This window comes from Drosophila biarmipes, chromosome 2R (genome assembly GCF_025231255.1).
Source record: "Drosophila biarmipes strain raj3 chromosome 2R, RU_DBia_V1.1, whole genome shotgun sequence".
Taxonomy (NCBI): domain Eukaryota; kingdom Metazoa; phylum Arthropoda; class Insecta; order Diptera; family Drosophilidae; genus Drosophila; species Drosophila biarmipes.
In genome coordinates this window covers 3,031,751-3,047,672 of record NC_066615.1, presented here as the reverse complement: position 1 = coordinate 3,047,672, position 15,922 = coordinate 3,031,751, and the positions used below count along the sequence as shown (strand labels likewise).

The window sequence follows — 15,922 nt, the reverse complement described above, 5'->3', positions numbered from 1 at the left end:
TTTCGCACAAGCAAGTCTCAAAGAAGTATCGTCATTTTCATGGAAGGGTATACTTTGAATGAGTATTCATACTACTAAGGTAACTGCGTCTACACTCTTCAACGCTTTGAAGAGAAAGCAGGGCAGAGATCGCGCATTGCGGAGCATTCCAGATCGGCGGTACTCGAGAGTGGCCTTATTGGCTTTTCTCTCTCGACACCCATATACTTCACATACTTAGTTTGCAAATGTCGCAGTCCGTAGTTCAGTACGAGAAAGGTCTTTGAGATGGGCACAGTTTTTATTGTGGTTGGCGTTCCACTAATCCTGGGATTGCAGGGCGCGGCACGTAGCCTCCCTACATTTTCAGTCATCCCCTCACCAGCAACTGGAATAGGTGTTGTTGACTCATCGACAGACGCAGAAATCTCAAAACAGTCAGCTAAAAATACCAGTGCAGTATCAGGTGGGCATCATTGCCAATCTGCATGGCAAAAGTTCCTGGTAAGCTTTGATTACACATTCCAGAAGGGATCGCTTAAGAAAATAGCTCGCTTTAGATCGATTTTAATGTACACTACGAGAACGATTTCGAGCGACAGAAGCGAGGGAACATCTTCTGCAAAAATTGGAAAAATATTCACAATGTGCAATACGAATCAGGACTCGAGAGTTTTAAGAAGGGTATAAACCAGTGGAGTGATCTTACCATTGAAGAGTGGAAGGAGAAGCAACAGCCCGGGATCAAATCGAACATTTCCCAGACTGAAATCAACACAAAAGCCACTGAGGATGTGAGAGATAACATTAGTTGTCGGGCTGCCTGGCACCAGTTTCTGGTAAGATAAGGTTGCATTATTAAAAGCATTTCCAAGAACGGCCTGCAATTGGCAGATTGAATTCGGAGCGAAACATTACGATGCTGCCGAAACCGAGAAACGCCGAGATATCTTTTGCGACAACTGGAAAGCGGTTCAGGGGCACAACTTGCAATACGAATTGGGTATCCAATCCTTTAGGAAGGGTATAAATCAGTACAGTGATCTTACTACTGAAGAGTGGAAAAACAAACAGCGTCCTAGTCTTGCTCCAGAGTTTTCTAAGAACCCCTTCGCAACTGATACGTCCAATACTAACATTAAATGCCAGTATGCCTGGGAAAAGTTCTTGGTAAGATATGGTAAGCGACTGATGGTGATTTCAAATAACATTTTGTGAATTACAGATTGACTTCGGGGCTATATATCAGGATGCCGCTGAAACAGAGGCACGCCAAAAAATCTTTTGTGACAACTGGAAAGCGATTCAGAATCACAATGTCCAATACGAATTGGGGGTCGTGTCCTTTAAGAAGGGTGTAAATCAGTGGAGTGACCTTACCTTTGAAGAGTGGAAAAACAAACAGCGACCTAGTCTTGCTCTACAATTTTCCGAGTAAAAGAAAGTACACAAAATCTGGATAAGGAGCCCTGGAAGAAGTTTATGTTAACTTATGTTAGAATGGGTTCATGAATTTAAATTATATTTTAATTTATATGCATGTACACAGAGAGAAAAAACCATGAACGTTGTGCTTGAATTAAGAACATTCGTTCTTAAAAACCGTGTAAGCACAAATGTTCTTATTTTGAGCTGATTTTGGCTTTAATTCAAAAATATATTTGAATCAATATGGTAACGTTTTGATATTAATTTGATCAGAATTTGGGATCAAGACAAAAACATTTTACACCCAAAAAAAATCTTCATCGGTAAAGCTCTTGTCAAAGCTCTTTTTGTACAATTTTAAGTACAAACTTAACTTGATTCAAATACAAAGAGAACATTTTGAGTTCAAAAAATGTCGTTCTCATTTTAAGAACATTTTCAACTCAGATGACAAGTCAGAAGTCTCTCTGTGTAGTAAGTAAAGCCGGTTCGTAGACCAAAGATAAAACATGACTATTTGTATTGGTTTTTAAAAATATGTGTTTATTGTTAAGTAAGGGTTTACGGCTGAGAATCAGGTTTGAGGAGTTTTTCTGTTACAATAGTGTTCGCAAATGTACTAGCCGATTTAGGGCTGGTTAATTTTATCGATCTTTATTTTTTGAATGAGTCAATTTAGTTTTCTTTCTACCATTTTAACGCACACGAGTTCTACATGATTAATTTATTCTTGTATATTTGCTGAGATCCCTATCTTCTTGTTGCATTTAAGAGGGCGCTTCGTATCTCACATACCATCCGTAAATATATATAATATATATGTATATAGTATTTAAATTAACAAATACATTTGTAGGTTATCGCAAGTTGCTGCACTAAGTGAACATTTATGTAATCAATATGTTTACATTCATTGATATTTGAGTATATCGAAGGGCTATCTCGTCTACATTTCCTGTCAGTTGAGATCTCCCCCTTGCAATGCATGATGGGTATTGTACACATAAGTAAATTTTTATTTGTTTGGGTGTTTATAGTTACTATACAATGTTCTGTTAATATATGGGCTCAGTAAGCCTTGAACAAGTCCCATAACAATTTCAGCGTGCTTGCGAACCATAACTTTTCTTGCAGCAATTTCCCGAATGCTGATTCCCTTCGAAAAACTTCCTGGTTTAAAGGTCTCCTATGACTTACGAGTTACATATTGTTTGGCGTTTATTGTAGTGGTTGCTGTTGCTGCTCATCTAACCAAGCGTTGACCCTGGCCGAAGGTCTATTGTGGGGTTTTCCAGATGGATATTGGATATGTGGTTTGAGCAGTGGTTTGTCCGTCCCTCCTGTGGCCAAATTGCTTCGTTTTCAACTATTTGCACTGCACGCGTGTAAATTTATCTAAAAAAACATCGTGTTTCCCTCTGTTGCAGGCTATTGCCATCGTTAACAAGCTGATCATTGGGGGACCAGGGCCTGGCACAAATCAAAGTCATACACGTACACGTAAACACTAAATAACTAACAACGTTGAAAGCACGGGTAGCATGTATACATATGGGATATATAATTAGTTGTATATCTGTATAATATATTGCAACAAATTCCCACTACAAAAACGGCACACTCAGCTTAAGGGGCTAGCTTACGAGTTATTCGAACTACTGCGACATATCCGATGTCGGATATATCCCCTGACTCTCCCGGTAGCTAAAGCGTGGATTGGGAGATTGAATCCAATGCGTGGATTTCTGGTTTGCTGCTGCTTGATTCAACTGTTATTGTTTCGGTTACTCTTGTTATATGTTTGACATCGGTGTATATGGTAAAGCCAACTTGTGTGTAGCTGTTTAGTCGTGTAAACCTTTGCCAGTTGCACTACAAAAGTCGAAGTGAGTATGTGCGGACAACGGAGGAGCAAGTTTGAAAATTGCTTAGTAGGTGGGCTGCTGGTACTCCATTCCGGATGGCTGCTGCTCCATACCACCTGTGGAAAGTTTAAATTGAAATTATGAGAGGGGCGAGTCTAAAAGACTAAAAATAAGTATCTGCGGATTGATAACTTCTTTCGGTTTTAGTTGGATAAATCAATATGCACTACATTACATTTAAGAATGGATGTTGAAGTTCCTATCTGTGAGAAGACCGAAAAGGACAGCATGAAACCATACTTTAAACTATACTGGAAAAGGCAAGGACCATTGCCAAATAATCACTCGATTCATAAAATTATATTTCAAAAATGAGATTACAACTGACCAAACTGAGCTGGAACGCCTCCCCCTACTTCTCCCTTTAGCTATGGACTTACCCTGTTGGGGCTGGCCAAATGGAGAGGCGCTATACTGGTCATTGTCGTTATCCATTGAGTAACCGTATGCTTGTTGATGAACCACGTTGGCCGGGTCCGTTTCGAAGGCCGAAGTGAATTCATCACCGGCGCCGATCAGAAAACGCTTATAGGCCATCAGAGCACATAGGGCCTAGGAAACGGAGTCGTAAATGGAGAAAACAAATTGCAGAACAATGACTATTATCTACCCACCCAGCTAACAATTGAGAAGAGGCAGAACCAAATGGCGGTTTTCATGCTGCCAGCTCCGATACCCAGTGGCGGCGGGGGCGACGAGCTCCATTGAGACCACAAGTAGAGGAAGGCCACGAAGTACATAAAGGTCCAGGCGGCTGCAATGAAGGAGTGTCATTGGAGTTCGGCGTAAGTCAAAAGCATGTAATGAGTATACCCGAGAATCCCATGTCAGCCATGACGTAACGCTTTCTGCTCTTTACCGACGACATCCGCTCGAAAAGGAACTCGCCACCCATGAATCCCATGGAGGCCAGGAACCCGAAAACGCCCACCATGTTGCCGTACTTGCAGGCCATGCCATCGCCATTGTATAGGCAGTACTCCTTGCCATCCTTCTCCGTCCATCCCTCCGAGGATATGCAGCCGAAGACCACGACCGAGAAGAGCTGGACAGTCAAGAGAACTTATGAGTGAGGTCATACATTATCTTATAGTGCTACGGTTATGGGCAGAAAAAAAGAGCGAAGCATGTTATGTCTGAGTGTGCCACTACAAAAAATAGTTGACCCGTTTTAAATGTTATATGTTCGTAATGGTAAACACCCTCTTACGTTCTTAATGTTTTCTTCAAATTAAGATTCGCTTATTTTATTCAACACGCTTTCTTTCAGTTTATATATATATATATATTTATCAAATTAATCTACGATCAAGTGTTTAAGGACTCAAGGGGCAACTAATAAAATTGGTACATTTAGATGTGGGGTCTGAAGATAGATTTTAATATTGTGCTGCTATAGAACTCACACTCCACTATTGATTTTTTTAAGCAGGCGCAACAAACCAAAAGTTCAAGTGCACAGACATCGGGGCAGACACCTACTTTTGTTTGTGACCCAATTTGCGGAATGAAGGCCAAGATTAGTTTGTTGGGCTAGGAGGGAGGAAAAGGCTCTGCAATCGGAGAGTCCTTGGTCAACAGAGGGGCTAAATATTACGTATACACAAATGGAAAGCGAACAGGGAACTGGCGCCCTTCGGCAGCGCTCTTCACTTCGACGGTGACGCACATCAAATCGGCTTTAAAATAAAGTCCTAAGTCCTGGTCAGTTGCACGGGCACCTTACGACATGGACGTGAGAGTTTCTACGGTCGCTTTGCAGCTGAACACTGCAGTACTCCCTTTATCGACGCAAGTACCCAGCGCCCCTGCGCAGCGCGGGTAAACAAATCAAATATTTGAGTCCAACTGCGTTTATGTGGTGACATTCACGGTTTGCTAAGACTCCGAAACACACGTACGGTTTATGCAACATTGTTTAGATTAAATATTATAAAAAATGTTTTTCATATATCTTTTATAAAACATAATTCACCATCATCATTTTACAAAAAAATAGATTTTTTTCACTTATTTTGTTTATATTATTTATTATTTTGTTTTTGTTTCTATTATTTTGTTTTTTTTTTTTATAATACCTACAGGTCGTTCCTGTGGGATCAAAGTATGTACACAGCTTTCCGACTTTCATGAAATAAAAATAATCACAGAAATATCAAAAATGTCATTCCCTTAGGAATGATAAAAATATATTTAAAAATATGTAAACAAATTAAATTTCGGTGGTTTTATATAAAATTACCTCCACCCTTGAAGATATCATTTTTTTAGTTTAAGAATTTCGAATAAACTTAAACCGAAGGACGACTTTATTATATAGGTGACATAAGAACGATCGTATAAATAATCGGACAATTATTACAGCTTCGTTATTTTATTTATGCTTCGTTAATGATTGTCTTCCTAAGTTTATAAACACCGATGCTATAGTTATTTTTCCGATTATTTATATGGGAGCCGGGCAGGCAGACGGATCGCATAGAGCGACCCCACTATTGATGCTGATCAAGAATACATATATTTCGGGGTGGGTATCGTTTCATTCACTGCGCTTATGACTTTAAAAATGTATATTCTTCTTAGAAATAAAAACCCAGGTGTTTTAATAAATTAACTTAAGGTAAAGTATCAAAGTGGTATGGGAAAGAAGGACCCCAGTACTTCAAGAACTCTGCTTTGTGTAAACAGAGGGACAATCGGGTCGTTTGAGTGGCGTGTGCGTCCACAAATCCCAGCGATTCCCAGGACGGCGCTTGTCGGAACTTACCCAGCAGAGGGCCCTGATGACAACTTGGGGCTTCATTGCGAACGTGAGTGGGTCAAAGGCGCCACCAGCCTTCCCGCCCCCGTAGGCGCCACCGTTATTGATGCTGAGTATCTGGTTGAGCATGTCCATGGCGATAATGGGTCTCCGGGTCTCGCGGTTCTGGGTGTTTCGGGGCTCTCGTGGCTGTCGGGGTTCCTCCGCTGGCCTTTTTACTGGCTGTTGTGAAAAATCGAACGCTTCCTCTGTCCGTGGGGCCAAGGGCAAAGTGGGGGCGGCTCACCCACAACTGTGTGTATATACCGAGCGTGGTGTGGGTGGGTGCGCTCGAGTGCTTCGCAATGTGGATTACGGCACGAAGGGAAAAGTATAATTTTGTCACTGCCTTTCAAATTCGCTTTCCGCTAACCGCGCTGCAAGCAAATCACTGTACTCGCCCGAGTCAATCAGTCCATAATTGATGAAGAAATTTCAAGGGCCTGATTTTCACTTTTACTTTTTGCCAGCCTCGCTCTCAACGCAACTTCGACTGTCAGCGCGCAGGACTCTGCCAAATGTACAAATGCACATGTGGCGCGGCCAGAATGGAACCGCGCTCTAACGTCTCTGTTAAGTCGCCGTTTACAGCGTGCTGTAGGGCGCAGTCAGTGTGGCCAGCCTTGCTTTTTAGTTCAAATTGCGACGTACATTTCGGGAAGCTACAACTAATTGTTCAATTTGTGGATATTTGCGTTCCAAATCTCTACTATGTCTGCGCCCTGTTGCTGCAAGCGCAAGCTAAATTCATGCGGTGAGATTCGAAGGAAGATGGAAAATTACTGCAAAGCGAACCAGAAAAGTGGCATGAATACACGAGTCAGACGAGTCAACTACGCTCACTGCTACTATCATCGAAAACCACTGACCTGGAATATAAGCAGGTACCAACTTAAGAACAAATCAGTTATCAACGCACGTAGTCCGTCCGTCCGTCCGTCCGTCCGTGAGAACGCTGACGTCTCGGAAACTATAAAATCTAGAAGAGTCAGACTTGGCATACAGATTCCTGGGCCTCCTGCACAGGGCAAGTATGTTTCATCAGGGTATAGTCGTTGATAGTGGTAATTTTGGCTGTTGTTGTGACAAGTTAACTAATTTTGTGACGCTTTACTCATTTCATTAAAAATAAAAATAGTTGGTGGCTAATTTTTCATTGGGATTGAAAAAAGTAATGCGACTGAAAACAAATCTCATTAAAAGGCATCTAAAACAAGGAAGAGCGCTGCGGTGGAGTGCCTAGGCTTTTAGATGCCCTTTACTAAGCTGAAAGGAGAACAAGGGGGATGGAGATATACGTAGCAGCATAGAGTGGGCCTCCCAAGCTTTTTTTGGTCAATTGATATGACATATATTTATTTCAGTTAATAATTGTGTTAATAATACTAATTTCTAGAAAACTTGTTTAGGTCAATCGATAGATACTGACGAGACAAATATATCTCAGTTAACATTTTTTTCTGCCATAAAACTGAGGTCGGCACTGTTTTGAGCCGCTCGTGTGCATTAGAAGAAGCGCTGCGTATAAAGCTAAGGAATCTAAACATAAAATATCTTTGCTATTTTTGATGGTTTCCGGGATATCAGCGTTCAAATTTACTATTACGAGTACAGTGATTTCTAGGTCAATCGACAGCGCATTCCAATTCTAGGAGTAACAGTTTTGGGCGGTTCGTGGGCGGGGCATGTTCGCGTAACAAACTTCGCGTAACCAACTTGCGAAAAAAAGTAATCTATATCTAAACTCTGGGTGAATCAAAGGACTCTTCGGACCCTTAAAGCCGGGCTCCGGGTTTAAGTTTAATTTTTTTTCGTTTTGCTTTCGAAAGACAAACAAGTTGGTGGTTATATGTACGTTACTCGTAGAAAGTAAATACAGGTAAAAGGGACCGTTTCCGACCCCATAAAGTATATACATTCTTGATCAAGATCACTAGCCGAGTCGATCTAGCCATGTCTCTCTGTCTGCCTGTCCGTCCGTATGAACGCTGAGATCTCGGAAGCTATGAAAGCTAGAATGTTGGGATTTGGCATGCAGATTATCAAGGTCCTGGGACAGCGCTAGTCTGTAGGGTACCACGCCCACTTTAACTCCCATTTTTCAATGAAAAATCGTGAAAACACTTTTTTTGGCGTTATTTTTTTATGTTTGGTAAAAATCAGAGCTAGTGCATAGAGTTCCAACTTTGATGCTGACACAGTGGTGACGACTTTCACACAAGAATCCGGGGGCAAATACAAACTATGTCGAAATTTTCTATATGATGTTGCGTAATAAGAGCCGCGTTTAAGGGGACAAAGCCAAGGCTTGTTGTACTATCGCGACCTCTTTGTTATGTGTTTCTTGTAGCTTCTAGGCTATTCTTCTGACTTTAAGCTTTATTTCGTAGAGCCTACAAAATCAATTGACTTCTAACGGACGAAAGGCAAACAAAATGGGTGAAAAGGATGTCTATCAAATTTGATGTCATCGCAAATCAGGAAAACCAGAAAAGCGTTCTGTTTCGGCTAAAAACATGGCCCGTTCGAACATTGCATTCACTGTAGCATCCGAAAGATCCCTAGCTCTCCGCGCCCAAGCTCACATACCCGTTAATAAAATTAAACCTAGCTGGCGAAAAAACATGAAAAAATGCTCTAGAAATATGCTAAGGCTCAAGAATTAGAAAAGCAGAATATTTTGATGCAGAATCTAAACAAGAAACGTGAGTCACTGAACAAGTTAAAAAAAAAATGTTATGTTAAACAAGGCTCAGACCGTTCGTAAAAGCCAAAAGAAGGACAACCCATATTGCAGCCCCTTAAAAGCAGTGACTTCTGACCCTCGTCAAAAAAAATAAAATAACGTCTTCTGAATATTTCGACCATTCGTTGCTTAAGCAAGTTTCCAAAGAAAGACTAACTAGCAAGGACTTAAAGCTGATCAAACGAGTGCACACTTCCTTTGGCATTTACCAGAGGAGCAAAGGGCAGGAAAGGAGCAGGGAGGCTCAAAGGGGCTCACAACATTTCGGCCCATTGCTTGAAAGGACTGCTGCTGTGGGGCCCGCCTTGCATTCTGTTTTGAAGAGCATGCACAAATTGGAGGTTTCCAGGCCCAACGTAAAATCGATTCAGCACACAGATCTTTTTAATGATATGCTTATGGGTAAGGCCGTCAAGTTTTCCAAGCTTAATCCGCTTCTTAAGTCTTCTCAACGCTTAAAAATTACATTACCGAAAGAAAATAAAGCGATTAGTAAACAAAGTGGAAGAAAATCTACCAATGTCCGACCCAAATTTTCGTGGGGAATCAGGGAAAAGATCAGGAACTGGCAAAGCACCGGAAATAGGACCTTTAAAGATCTAAAAAAAGGCAACTGTGTTGAAATGTCAGAACGCATTCCAGCACTAAAAAGCCGAACTCAATTGGGTGCCAAGATAAAGCAGAAGAGGAGAACTAAAATGTCTCAACTAAAAAATAAGCTAGATCCAAATTACGGCATTCGTGCCTCCGAACCCTACAGCCATACCAGTATTACTATTACCAGAAGGCGTCAGACAAAACAATTCCACGAAATGCTGAAAGGCGATCAAACCTTAATGCCAGAACTGAAGCGGGCATTGGCAAGCAACTACCGAATAAGTGCTGCTAAGTAAAGCTCTTAAAGACTCATCTAGCGAACTAAACCCAGTACCAAATAAGGGTCAAGACGTCTTATTGTCGTCGTATTGTGTCGGCCAAGGAATTTCGCCTTCCAGGAAGTAAAACGCCAGGAAAGGACTGCCAGGTCTCAAGCACTCAAATTTCGATCTAGTTCATACAGTGACTTCGATCAGTTTTCGCTTAAGACAAATCGGCAAACAAAAATCCATGCCAGATCGGAAAATAATTCACCAAATGAACTTAAAGAATCCGATTTCCTACATGTCTAGCGAGAAAAGTTTTCTTTATCAGAAGACACCAAGTGTAACTTCATCGGATAAAAGCCAGCGAACTTTCGGATCTGTAATAAGCACAACGGATATGGTCCTGTCTGTGCTACCGAGACGAAAGAGGGAGGAAAACAAGAGCTTCGCAGCCACGGATACAGACAAAAACTTGTTTGACACTTTTCCGGAGAACCACGATGTGCAAGATGACATAAAGAATAGCACCTTGGGGTCGGTGCGCGACGAGGTCAAGACCCGGGAGAGCCTGGCACTCAGAGATCTGGACTTGCGGGAACAGTGGCGACAGACTCTTTACGCTGAGGAGCGGGCCTTTGTACAGGGACGCATCCAGGAGCTGATGAAGAAGGTGGGCATACGCAAGGACTTTCGACCCCCGAAACCCGAACGGGATTTTGTGACGGAGAACATTCATAGGCTTCGTAATATACAGCCGACGAAAAGATCACACTTTGAGGAAAAGGTGAAACCGCGAGGGAAGCCTTGAGTGAAGTTTTGAGGGTGCCCGAAGACCCTGTAAATCTTTCAAGGGAAGATCCCAAGAAGGGATCTCCAACAAGTATTTCCAGGCGTGCCCCGAGGAGTTTGACTCACCAATGGATTTTTTGAAGCAGATAATAATGCGTCTATGCTCTGAAAGGTTGTGGAGAGGACAAACTAGCCCTCATCAATCGGAGAATACAGAATCTCCTTCCGAACAAAACGTTCGTGGTATACCTTGGAAAAAAAAGCGTAGCGGCTGCCTCTGAGGCTTGGTTAAAATCTATTATTTAAATGTTTTCATTCGTTCACTGCTAATATCACTCTTTTTCATTAGGAATTCACCAATCCTACTTTGATTTGATGTAAAAAGCAATGAACTTTAATAGTATACGCAGAACGCATTTCAGCTCGTGGTCGCTAAATTTGAAGTTTGAAGCCATAGCTCGACAAGACCATTCGAACCCATGCAAAACACTTTTATTTTAATTTTAGTTTAAACAGAACAAAATTTCGTCATCGCTATGAATATTTTATGGGCTCTGAATACAAAAAAAGTGAACCTATAGAATACCTGCACTCCCTACTACGACTTCTTGACCTGTGGGTACCCCTGTCTGCATTGCTCGAAATGCTCCACCCTTCACCACGATCTTCCAGACCAGCTGGAGTTAGGAGAGCCGCCAAGTATAGCCAGGCGTGGACTGAAGTTCTTCGATATGGTTGACAAGGCGGCGGAGTTGTACCTGGATACCCGACGATCCACAGTCGAGAGAAAGCCTTGCAAACAATACTTTTGCATTTGGTTTCGTGTGCCCGTAAGACATTTCTTATGCCGAAAGCACAGCGGAAAGAGTTGATGATAAGGGCAATCTGCAGCCAAAGGACAGGCAGCTGGAAGGAACCAGACTTCATAGGATTTACGTCAGCAATCCAGGCTTAGTTACGCCGAGGGTAGTTCAAGAGCCACCTGTGTCACTGGTCTCCAAGTCTCTAAACAGTTTCGCGTTCAGCTGTCCTTCAAAACCCACTTTATCTAGGTCACATTTCACCCATGCTACACCCATGGTAAAGATTAAGCATTGTCCTTGACCTATTGACCTCTTTAAATGGTTGGCAAGACCCTGCAACCAATTCATATGTCCCGCTAAAACTGACAGCCTAAGAAGTCAAGACCCGCGCTGCATCGAGTACGAGAATCGTCCTTTCTTCAAGGCCATTCAAGGAACAAAGCCATTCAAGGTCAGCGGTTAGCAAAATGGACGTATTAGAAAGAGGAGGTGCACTCAAACTAAAGCCAACATTGGTTCTCCCAAAGAGAAGGATTTGAACAACAGTACAGATCAAGATCACTGTAAGGTAAAGGATTTCGAAACAAATACTGCGGCAAATACATCGGATACAAAGGATTTGTTTGCCGCTCAGAAAAACTGGAGATAATTCGTCCAATTCCTCCGCCTTACTGCTATCTGTGGTTCGCCGTCGATCCGGACATTCGGGAGGCGGAAAAGCGTCGTTTGTGGGTGTACAAGTGTTACCGGCAGCAGATGTTTTCAGACAGTAAAAATCGAGTCCAGGCGAATCGCAGACTAAAGGAGACCGAAAGTCAGCGCAGTTGCGGGGTGCTACAACCACCCAATCTCGGCCAAAGCTATCCAGATCGAAGTCAGAAAAGGTGTTCCTGCAGCAGATCCGGGAGCTCTGATTTGCATGACACCTACCCGTCTTGTTTACATGGCAGGAAGCAAAAGCCCTACAGTCCAGGACACACTAGGAAACGAACACAAGACACATCCGAAGAGAACTCCCTTGTGTGGGAAAAAAAACATTCCATCTTCTTGTAAAATGAATTCGCAGGGGGATAGGCATGTTAAATTATGCAATCACTCAGATTTTTTTTCGGACAGAAAAATTACTTTTAGGGATCAGGTCAGAACTCAGCGTGTGCAGGGAACAAGCGATCCGAAGTTTTGGCCCAAGCGAAGTAAAGAAAACTCGAGTTCAACAGTATTGTGGCAGACTAAATCAAAAAAGAATAGCCTCAGAACCCACTCAAGCCGGCCTGCAAAAACCCCGATTATGTCGAAAATCAGCTCAGCTTTCCATCCTCTTGTTCTTCACGACCATCAAAAATCAGGAGTAACGATGTACCCCAACCAAAGAAGTCATCCAGACCTACCAGAAGTCCGTCATGTGGCAGTTATAGCAACTGGAGCAGATTGTCGAGTTATTATTGTGTGGCGCCCCATCCTCCGCAGCAATCTTTCTATCAGACACACCAAAAAGAGGGTTCACGCCATCCTGCCGTCGAATTCACCCATGCACTTATTTTGTTTTGATTAGGAGCAAAACAATGTAGCTTGCAGTCCGACTCGCAAGTGGATAAACCATATTTATTGACATGGATTACCACTTGACAGCCGAGCTAGCAGCCACATATTGTTCTGACAAATTATCGTACCTTGGTAATTTCAAATTATCACGATTAAAGTTTAAATTGCGTACAAACAACAGATTTTGTTACAAGGATATAAATGCAATGCTGGTTGGGAGGGGTCGGACTACCATCTGGTCTATTCGTTGGTGAACTTGGCCGGGCGCTTCTCGGCGAAGGCGGTCATGCCCTCCTTGCGATCGGCCTACAGGAAATCAGACGGATCAAGTAGGGTAAATCAAAGCTATATTATTGACTCACTGTTGAGAACGTGGCATGGAAAGTGCGACGCTCGAACTTAAGGCCTTCCTGGAGAGTGGTCTCGTAGGCCGTGTTTACGGCTTCCTTGCACAGCTGCACGATCAGATTCGAGTGGGTGCCGATCTTCTCTCCCAGCTTTACGGCCTCAACGATAAGCTGGTCGGCGGGCACCACCTTACTGGCCAGTCCAAGCTTCTCCGCCTCTTGGGCGCCAATCATGTTGCCAGTTAGGCACATTTCCATGGCCTTCGACTTGCCAACGACGCGGGTCAGACGCTGGGTGCCTCCGGCTCCGGGAATGGTGCCTAGGGCGATCTCCGGCTGGCCAAACTTGGCCTTGTCCCCGGCATAGATGATGTCGCACATCATGGCTAGCTCACAACCACCGCCCAAGGCGTAGCCATTCACGGCAGCAATAATAGGCTTCTGAGTGCGGGCCACCTCGGTCCAGTCGTTCAGGAAATTTCCCTGGATGCACTGCGAGTAGGTGTTGCCCACCATCTCCTTGATATCGGCTCCAGCGGCAAAGGCCTTTTCGCTGCCCGTCAAAACGATGGCGGCGATGCTCTGATCCTTGCCAAACTGCTGAAGTGCGGTGGACAGCTCCTTCATTAGGCCATTGCAGAGAGCATTCAAGGCCTTGGGACGGTTTAGAGTGATCACAGCCACGTTCTTGCCCTCGCCGGCCACTTCGGTCTTGATGTACTCCCAGTTGGTGGTGGCTGAAAAGAGGCGGCGTTGTGAGGTGATCGTTATCGTTACGCAACGAATGTTTGGCTGGAAAAGTACCAAGATCTAGGCAGAAACCGACACTCGATATCTTTGTATTCCAGCTGAGGGTGTAGCTGGCCACTGACCACGTGGACTTTGATCTCCATGGAATTTTGCAAATACTTACAGGAGCTGCTGAAACGGGTTGCCACCTGTGGCTGACGGGCGGCTGCCTGCAAGACACCCTGCGCACGGGAGGCGAAGATCTTAGCAATGTTGGCCATTCTCAAGGGGACTCTTAGCCGGCTGCAAGTGCAAATCCTTATCTAATCGAGGGCATCTAGTGTGGAGCAACTTGGGTGCTGGGTACTTACGCTTCGAAACTCTGGAGCAATATTGGCGCACGGAGGGGAAAGTGTGAACGCGTGCCTTTTTCTCTAAAATGCCACGGTTTCCAGTCACCGTTCAGCAGCAGCAACAAGTGGATTCAATTCGTTGCTGTTTTAAAAAAATGTCACATTTTGTTTATTCTAAAAAAGGCATAAGACCTATAATATACCCTAAAGTAAGGTATATCAGCATTATGTCTTAAGAAATTTTGTAACCCTGCTTGATCCCATATCAAACATTTTTAATACTTTAAACAGTGATTTTAAGTTTTAAGAGCTTTACTCCGAAGTGACTTTCAACAGCGTTTCAGCACTGAAGCGGTTGCAATTCAATCGTTGTAATATCCTTAGACCTTTGACATGTCAGGTTCTCTTGGATGCGTACTACTCCTCTCCACCAGCCAAATGTGCTCCTCGCGTTGCCTTCTCTCGCCATTTTCCCGCTGAATCCTCCAAATCAGAAATATCAAGACAACGATAAGGAACGAGAAAACGGATATTACCAGGCTGAAGATAGAGGCTTCGGGTGCTGAAAAAAGGTTACACGAAACTATTGAAGGAAAACATAGAAGTTATTTGATGATCAAACTCACTTTCACAGTATGAAAACTTCTTAACCCACAAGGAATCTTCACAAATGTTCTGGTCCTCTCCCTTAAGTGAGTGCTCAGCGGGGCAATCGTAGTATATACGAGTACCATTGGCTACGCTGGATCCTGCAGGTAGGATCGCATCGGTGGAATGCTTAACTATCACGTTTGGCAACTGTGGAACCACGCACTCTCCAATCCCTTCAATACGATTGTGTGTTTTCACTGTGGGAGTCGTCTCAATTACATCGCTTTCCGTGGTCACAGTAGTTGATCGGACAGTGGTTGGGTGGACGACACCTTCGCAAAGGGACACCAGCTCATCATCTCCGTCCCGGCAATCCCGGTTGCCATCGCACAGCTTTGAGTAGGGCATGCACTGGCCGGAGGAGCAGTACATTTCCCAGTGGTCGCAATTGGCCTGCTGCATCTGGGCCCGGCACAGCCATCCCTCCTCATCAGATCCGTCCACACAGTCTCGCACGCCGTCGCAGATCGCTGTGTTCGCTATGCAAGCTCCATAGCTGCAGCGGAATCCATATCCCGGGCACCAGGCCTTTTCGCACAGGGTGACAGTCTCATCGGAGGCATCGAAACAGTTGGCGGTGCCGTCGCAGAGCTGGTCCAGTTGGACGCAGTCGCCTCCTCCGCATCGATGACCGCAGCTCGACGCATTCGGAGATCCAGAGGAAATGGCGAACGCCACGAAGAGAATCACGAGCTGCAGGTATAGCTTCCGATGTGCAACGATCATTTCGAATGGGTTTCGATCAAATGACTGCTACGGTTACTACGGGAGCTGTCCAATCAAAACCTGTTTGCCGAGAGCAGTGTAAAGTTCTGTCATGGGCTTTTCTGAGAAGCTCTGATTATTATTAACATTGGCAAAGTTCGGTTTGTTTTCAAATCATCAGTTGGTATTCCCATCATTTTATTTAAAGGTTGCATTTCTAGGTGAGATTGTTACTCGAGAAGTAGTTATTTATTCTTAATTA

General features: G+C 43.7%; 5 protein-coding genes across 8 annotated transcripts; 2 read left to right on the top strand and 3 right to left on the bottom strand.

Moving 5' to 3' along the window:
* The first annotated feature begins 242 nt into the window (after window positions 1-242).
* On the top strand, window positions 243-1,657 carry LOC108029329 (uncharacterized). Its single transcript, XM_044091886.2, has 4 exons — window positions 243-483; window positions 540-818; window positions 874-1,149; window positions 1,205-1,657. Exons 1-4 carry the CDS (start codon window positions 268-270, stop codon window positions 1,415-1,417), a joined length of 984 nt encoding a protein of 327 aa, XP_043947821.1. The 5' UTR covers window positions 243-267; the 3' UTR covers window positions 1,418-1,657.
* A 266-nt stretch (window positions 1,658-1,923) lies between these two features.
* Window positions 1,924-6,761, bottom strand: LOC108029692 (synaptogyrin). Its single transcript, XM_017102153.3, has 5 exons — window positions 6,100-6,761; window positions 4,146-4,377; window positions 3,947-4,086; window positions 3,713-3,884; window positions 1,924-3,388 (listed from the first exon to the last, which is right to left on the bottom strand). Exons 1-5 carry the CDS (start codon window positions 6,226-6,228, stop codon window positions 3,336-3,338), a joined length of 726 nt encoding a protein of 241 aa, XP_016957642.1. The 5' UTR covers window positions 6,229-6,761; the 3' UTR covers window positions 1,924-3,335.
* A 5-nt stretch (window positions 6,762-6,766) lies between these two features.
* Window positions 6,767-11,067, top strand: LOC108029328 (uncharacterized). Its single transcript, XM_017101523.3, has 2 exons — window positions 6,767-7,016; window positions 8,523-11,067. Exon 2 carries the CDS (start codon window positions 9,986-9,988, stop codon window positions 10,547-10,549), a length of 564 nt encoding a protein of 187 aa, XP_016957012.2. The 5' UTR covers window positions 6,767-7,016; window positions 8,523-9,985; the 3' UTR covers window positions 10,550-11,067.
* A 1,944-nt stretch (window positions 11,068-13,011) lies between these two features.
* On the bottom strand, window positions 13,012-14,435 carry LOC108029741 (probable enoyl-CoA hydratase, mitochondrial). Its single transcript, XM_017102231.3, has 4 exons — window positions 14,323-14,435; window positions 14,136-14,254; window positions 13,238-13,959; window positions 13,012-13,181 (listed from the first exon to the last, which is right to left on the bottom strand). Exons 2-4 carry the CDS (start codon window positions 14,230-14,232, stop codon window positions 13,116-13,118), a joined length of 885 nt encoding a protein of 294 aa, XP_016957720.1. The 5' UTR covers window positions 14,233-14,254; window positions 14,323-14,435; the 3' UTR covers window positions 13,012-13,115.
* A 163-nt stretch (window positions 14,436-14,598) lies between these two features.
* LOC108029754 (modular serine protease) lies at window positions 14,599-15,763 on the bottom strand. 4 transcript variants are annotated; one of them, XM_050887092.1, is made up of 3 exons: window positions 14,931-15,763; window positions 14,841-14,887; window positions 14,599-14,780 (listed from the first exon to the last, which is right to left on the bottom strand). In XM_050887092.1, exons 1-3 carry the CDS (start codon window positions 15,679-15,681, stop codon window positions 14,685-14,687), a joined length of 894 nt encoding a protein of 297 aa, XP_050743049.1. In that variant the 5' UTR covers window positions 15,682-15,763; the 3' UTR covers window positions 14,599-14,684. The 4 variants fall into 4 exon arrangements, with proteins under 4 accessions (XP_050743049.1, XP_043947801.1, XP_050743046.1 ...); XM_044091866.2 differs by having other exon boundaries at window positions 14,841-14,866; window positions 14,931-15,760; XM_050887089.1 differs by having other exon boundaries at window positions 14,599-14,887; window positions 14,931-15,760.
* Between the last annotated feature and the right edge of the window lie 159 nt (window positions 15,764-15,922).

Bases quoted from the DNA above. Each gene is read 5' to 3' on its own strand.
- LOC108029329 (XM_044091886.2), top strand. From the start codon at position 268: ATGGGCACAGTTTTTATTGTGGTTGGCGTTCCACTAATCCTGGGATTG. The intron at 484-539 runs GTAAGCTTTGAT...AGCTCGCTTTAG, and splicing joins CTGCATGGCAAAAGTTCCTG to ATCGATTTTAATGTACACTA. The intron at 819-873 runs GTAAGATAAGGT...TGCAATTGGCAG, and splicing joins CTGCCTGGCACCAGTTTCTG to ATTGAATTCGGAGCGAAACA.
- LOC108029692 (XM_017102153.3), bottom strand. From the start codon at position 6,228: ATGGACATGCTCAACCAGATACTCAGCATCAATAACGGTGGCGCCTAC. The intron at 4,378-6,099 runs GTAAGTTCCGAC...TTGACTGTCCAG, and splicing joins TCATCAGGGCCCTCTGCTGG to CTCTTCTCGGTCGTGGTCTT. The intron at 3,389-3,712 runs GTAAGTCCATAG...AACTTTCCACAG, and splicing joins ATTTGGCCAGCCCCAACAGG to GTGGTATGGAGCAGCAGCCA.
- LOC108029328 (XM_017101523.3), top strand. From the start codon at position 9,986: ATGCCAGATCGGAAAATAATTCACCAAATGAACTTAAAGAATCCGATT.
- LOC108029741 (XM_017102231.3), bottom strand. From the start codon at position 14,232: ATGGCCAACATTGCTAAGATCTTCGCCTCCCGTGCGCAGGGTGTCTTG. The intron at 13,960-14,135 runs GTAAGTATTTGC...GCCTCTTTTCAG, and splicing joins AACCCGTTTCAGCAGCTCCT to CCACCACCAACTGGGAGTAC. The intron at 13,182-13,237 runs GTGAGTCAATAA...GATTTCCTGTAG, and splicing joins TCCATGCCACGTTCTCAACA to GCCGATCGCAAGGAGGGCAT.
- LOC108029754 (XM_050887089.1), bottom strand. From the start codon at position 15,681: ATGATCGTTGCACATCGGAAGCTATACCTGCAGCTCGTGATTCTCTTC. The intron at 14,888-14,930 runs GTGAGTTTGATC...TTCCTTCAATAG, and splicing joins GAAGTTTTCATACTGTGAAA to TTTCGTGTAACCTTTTTTCA.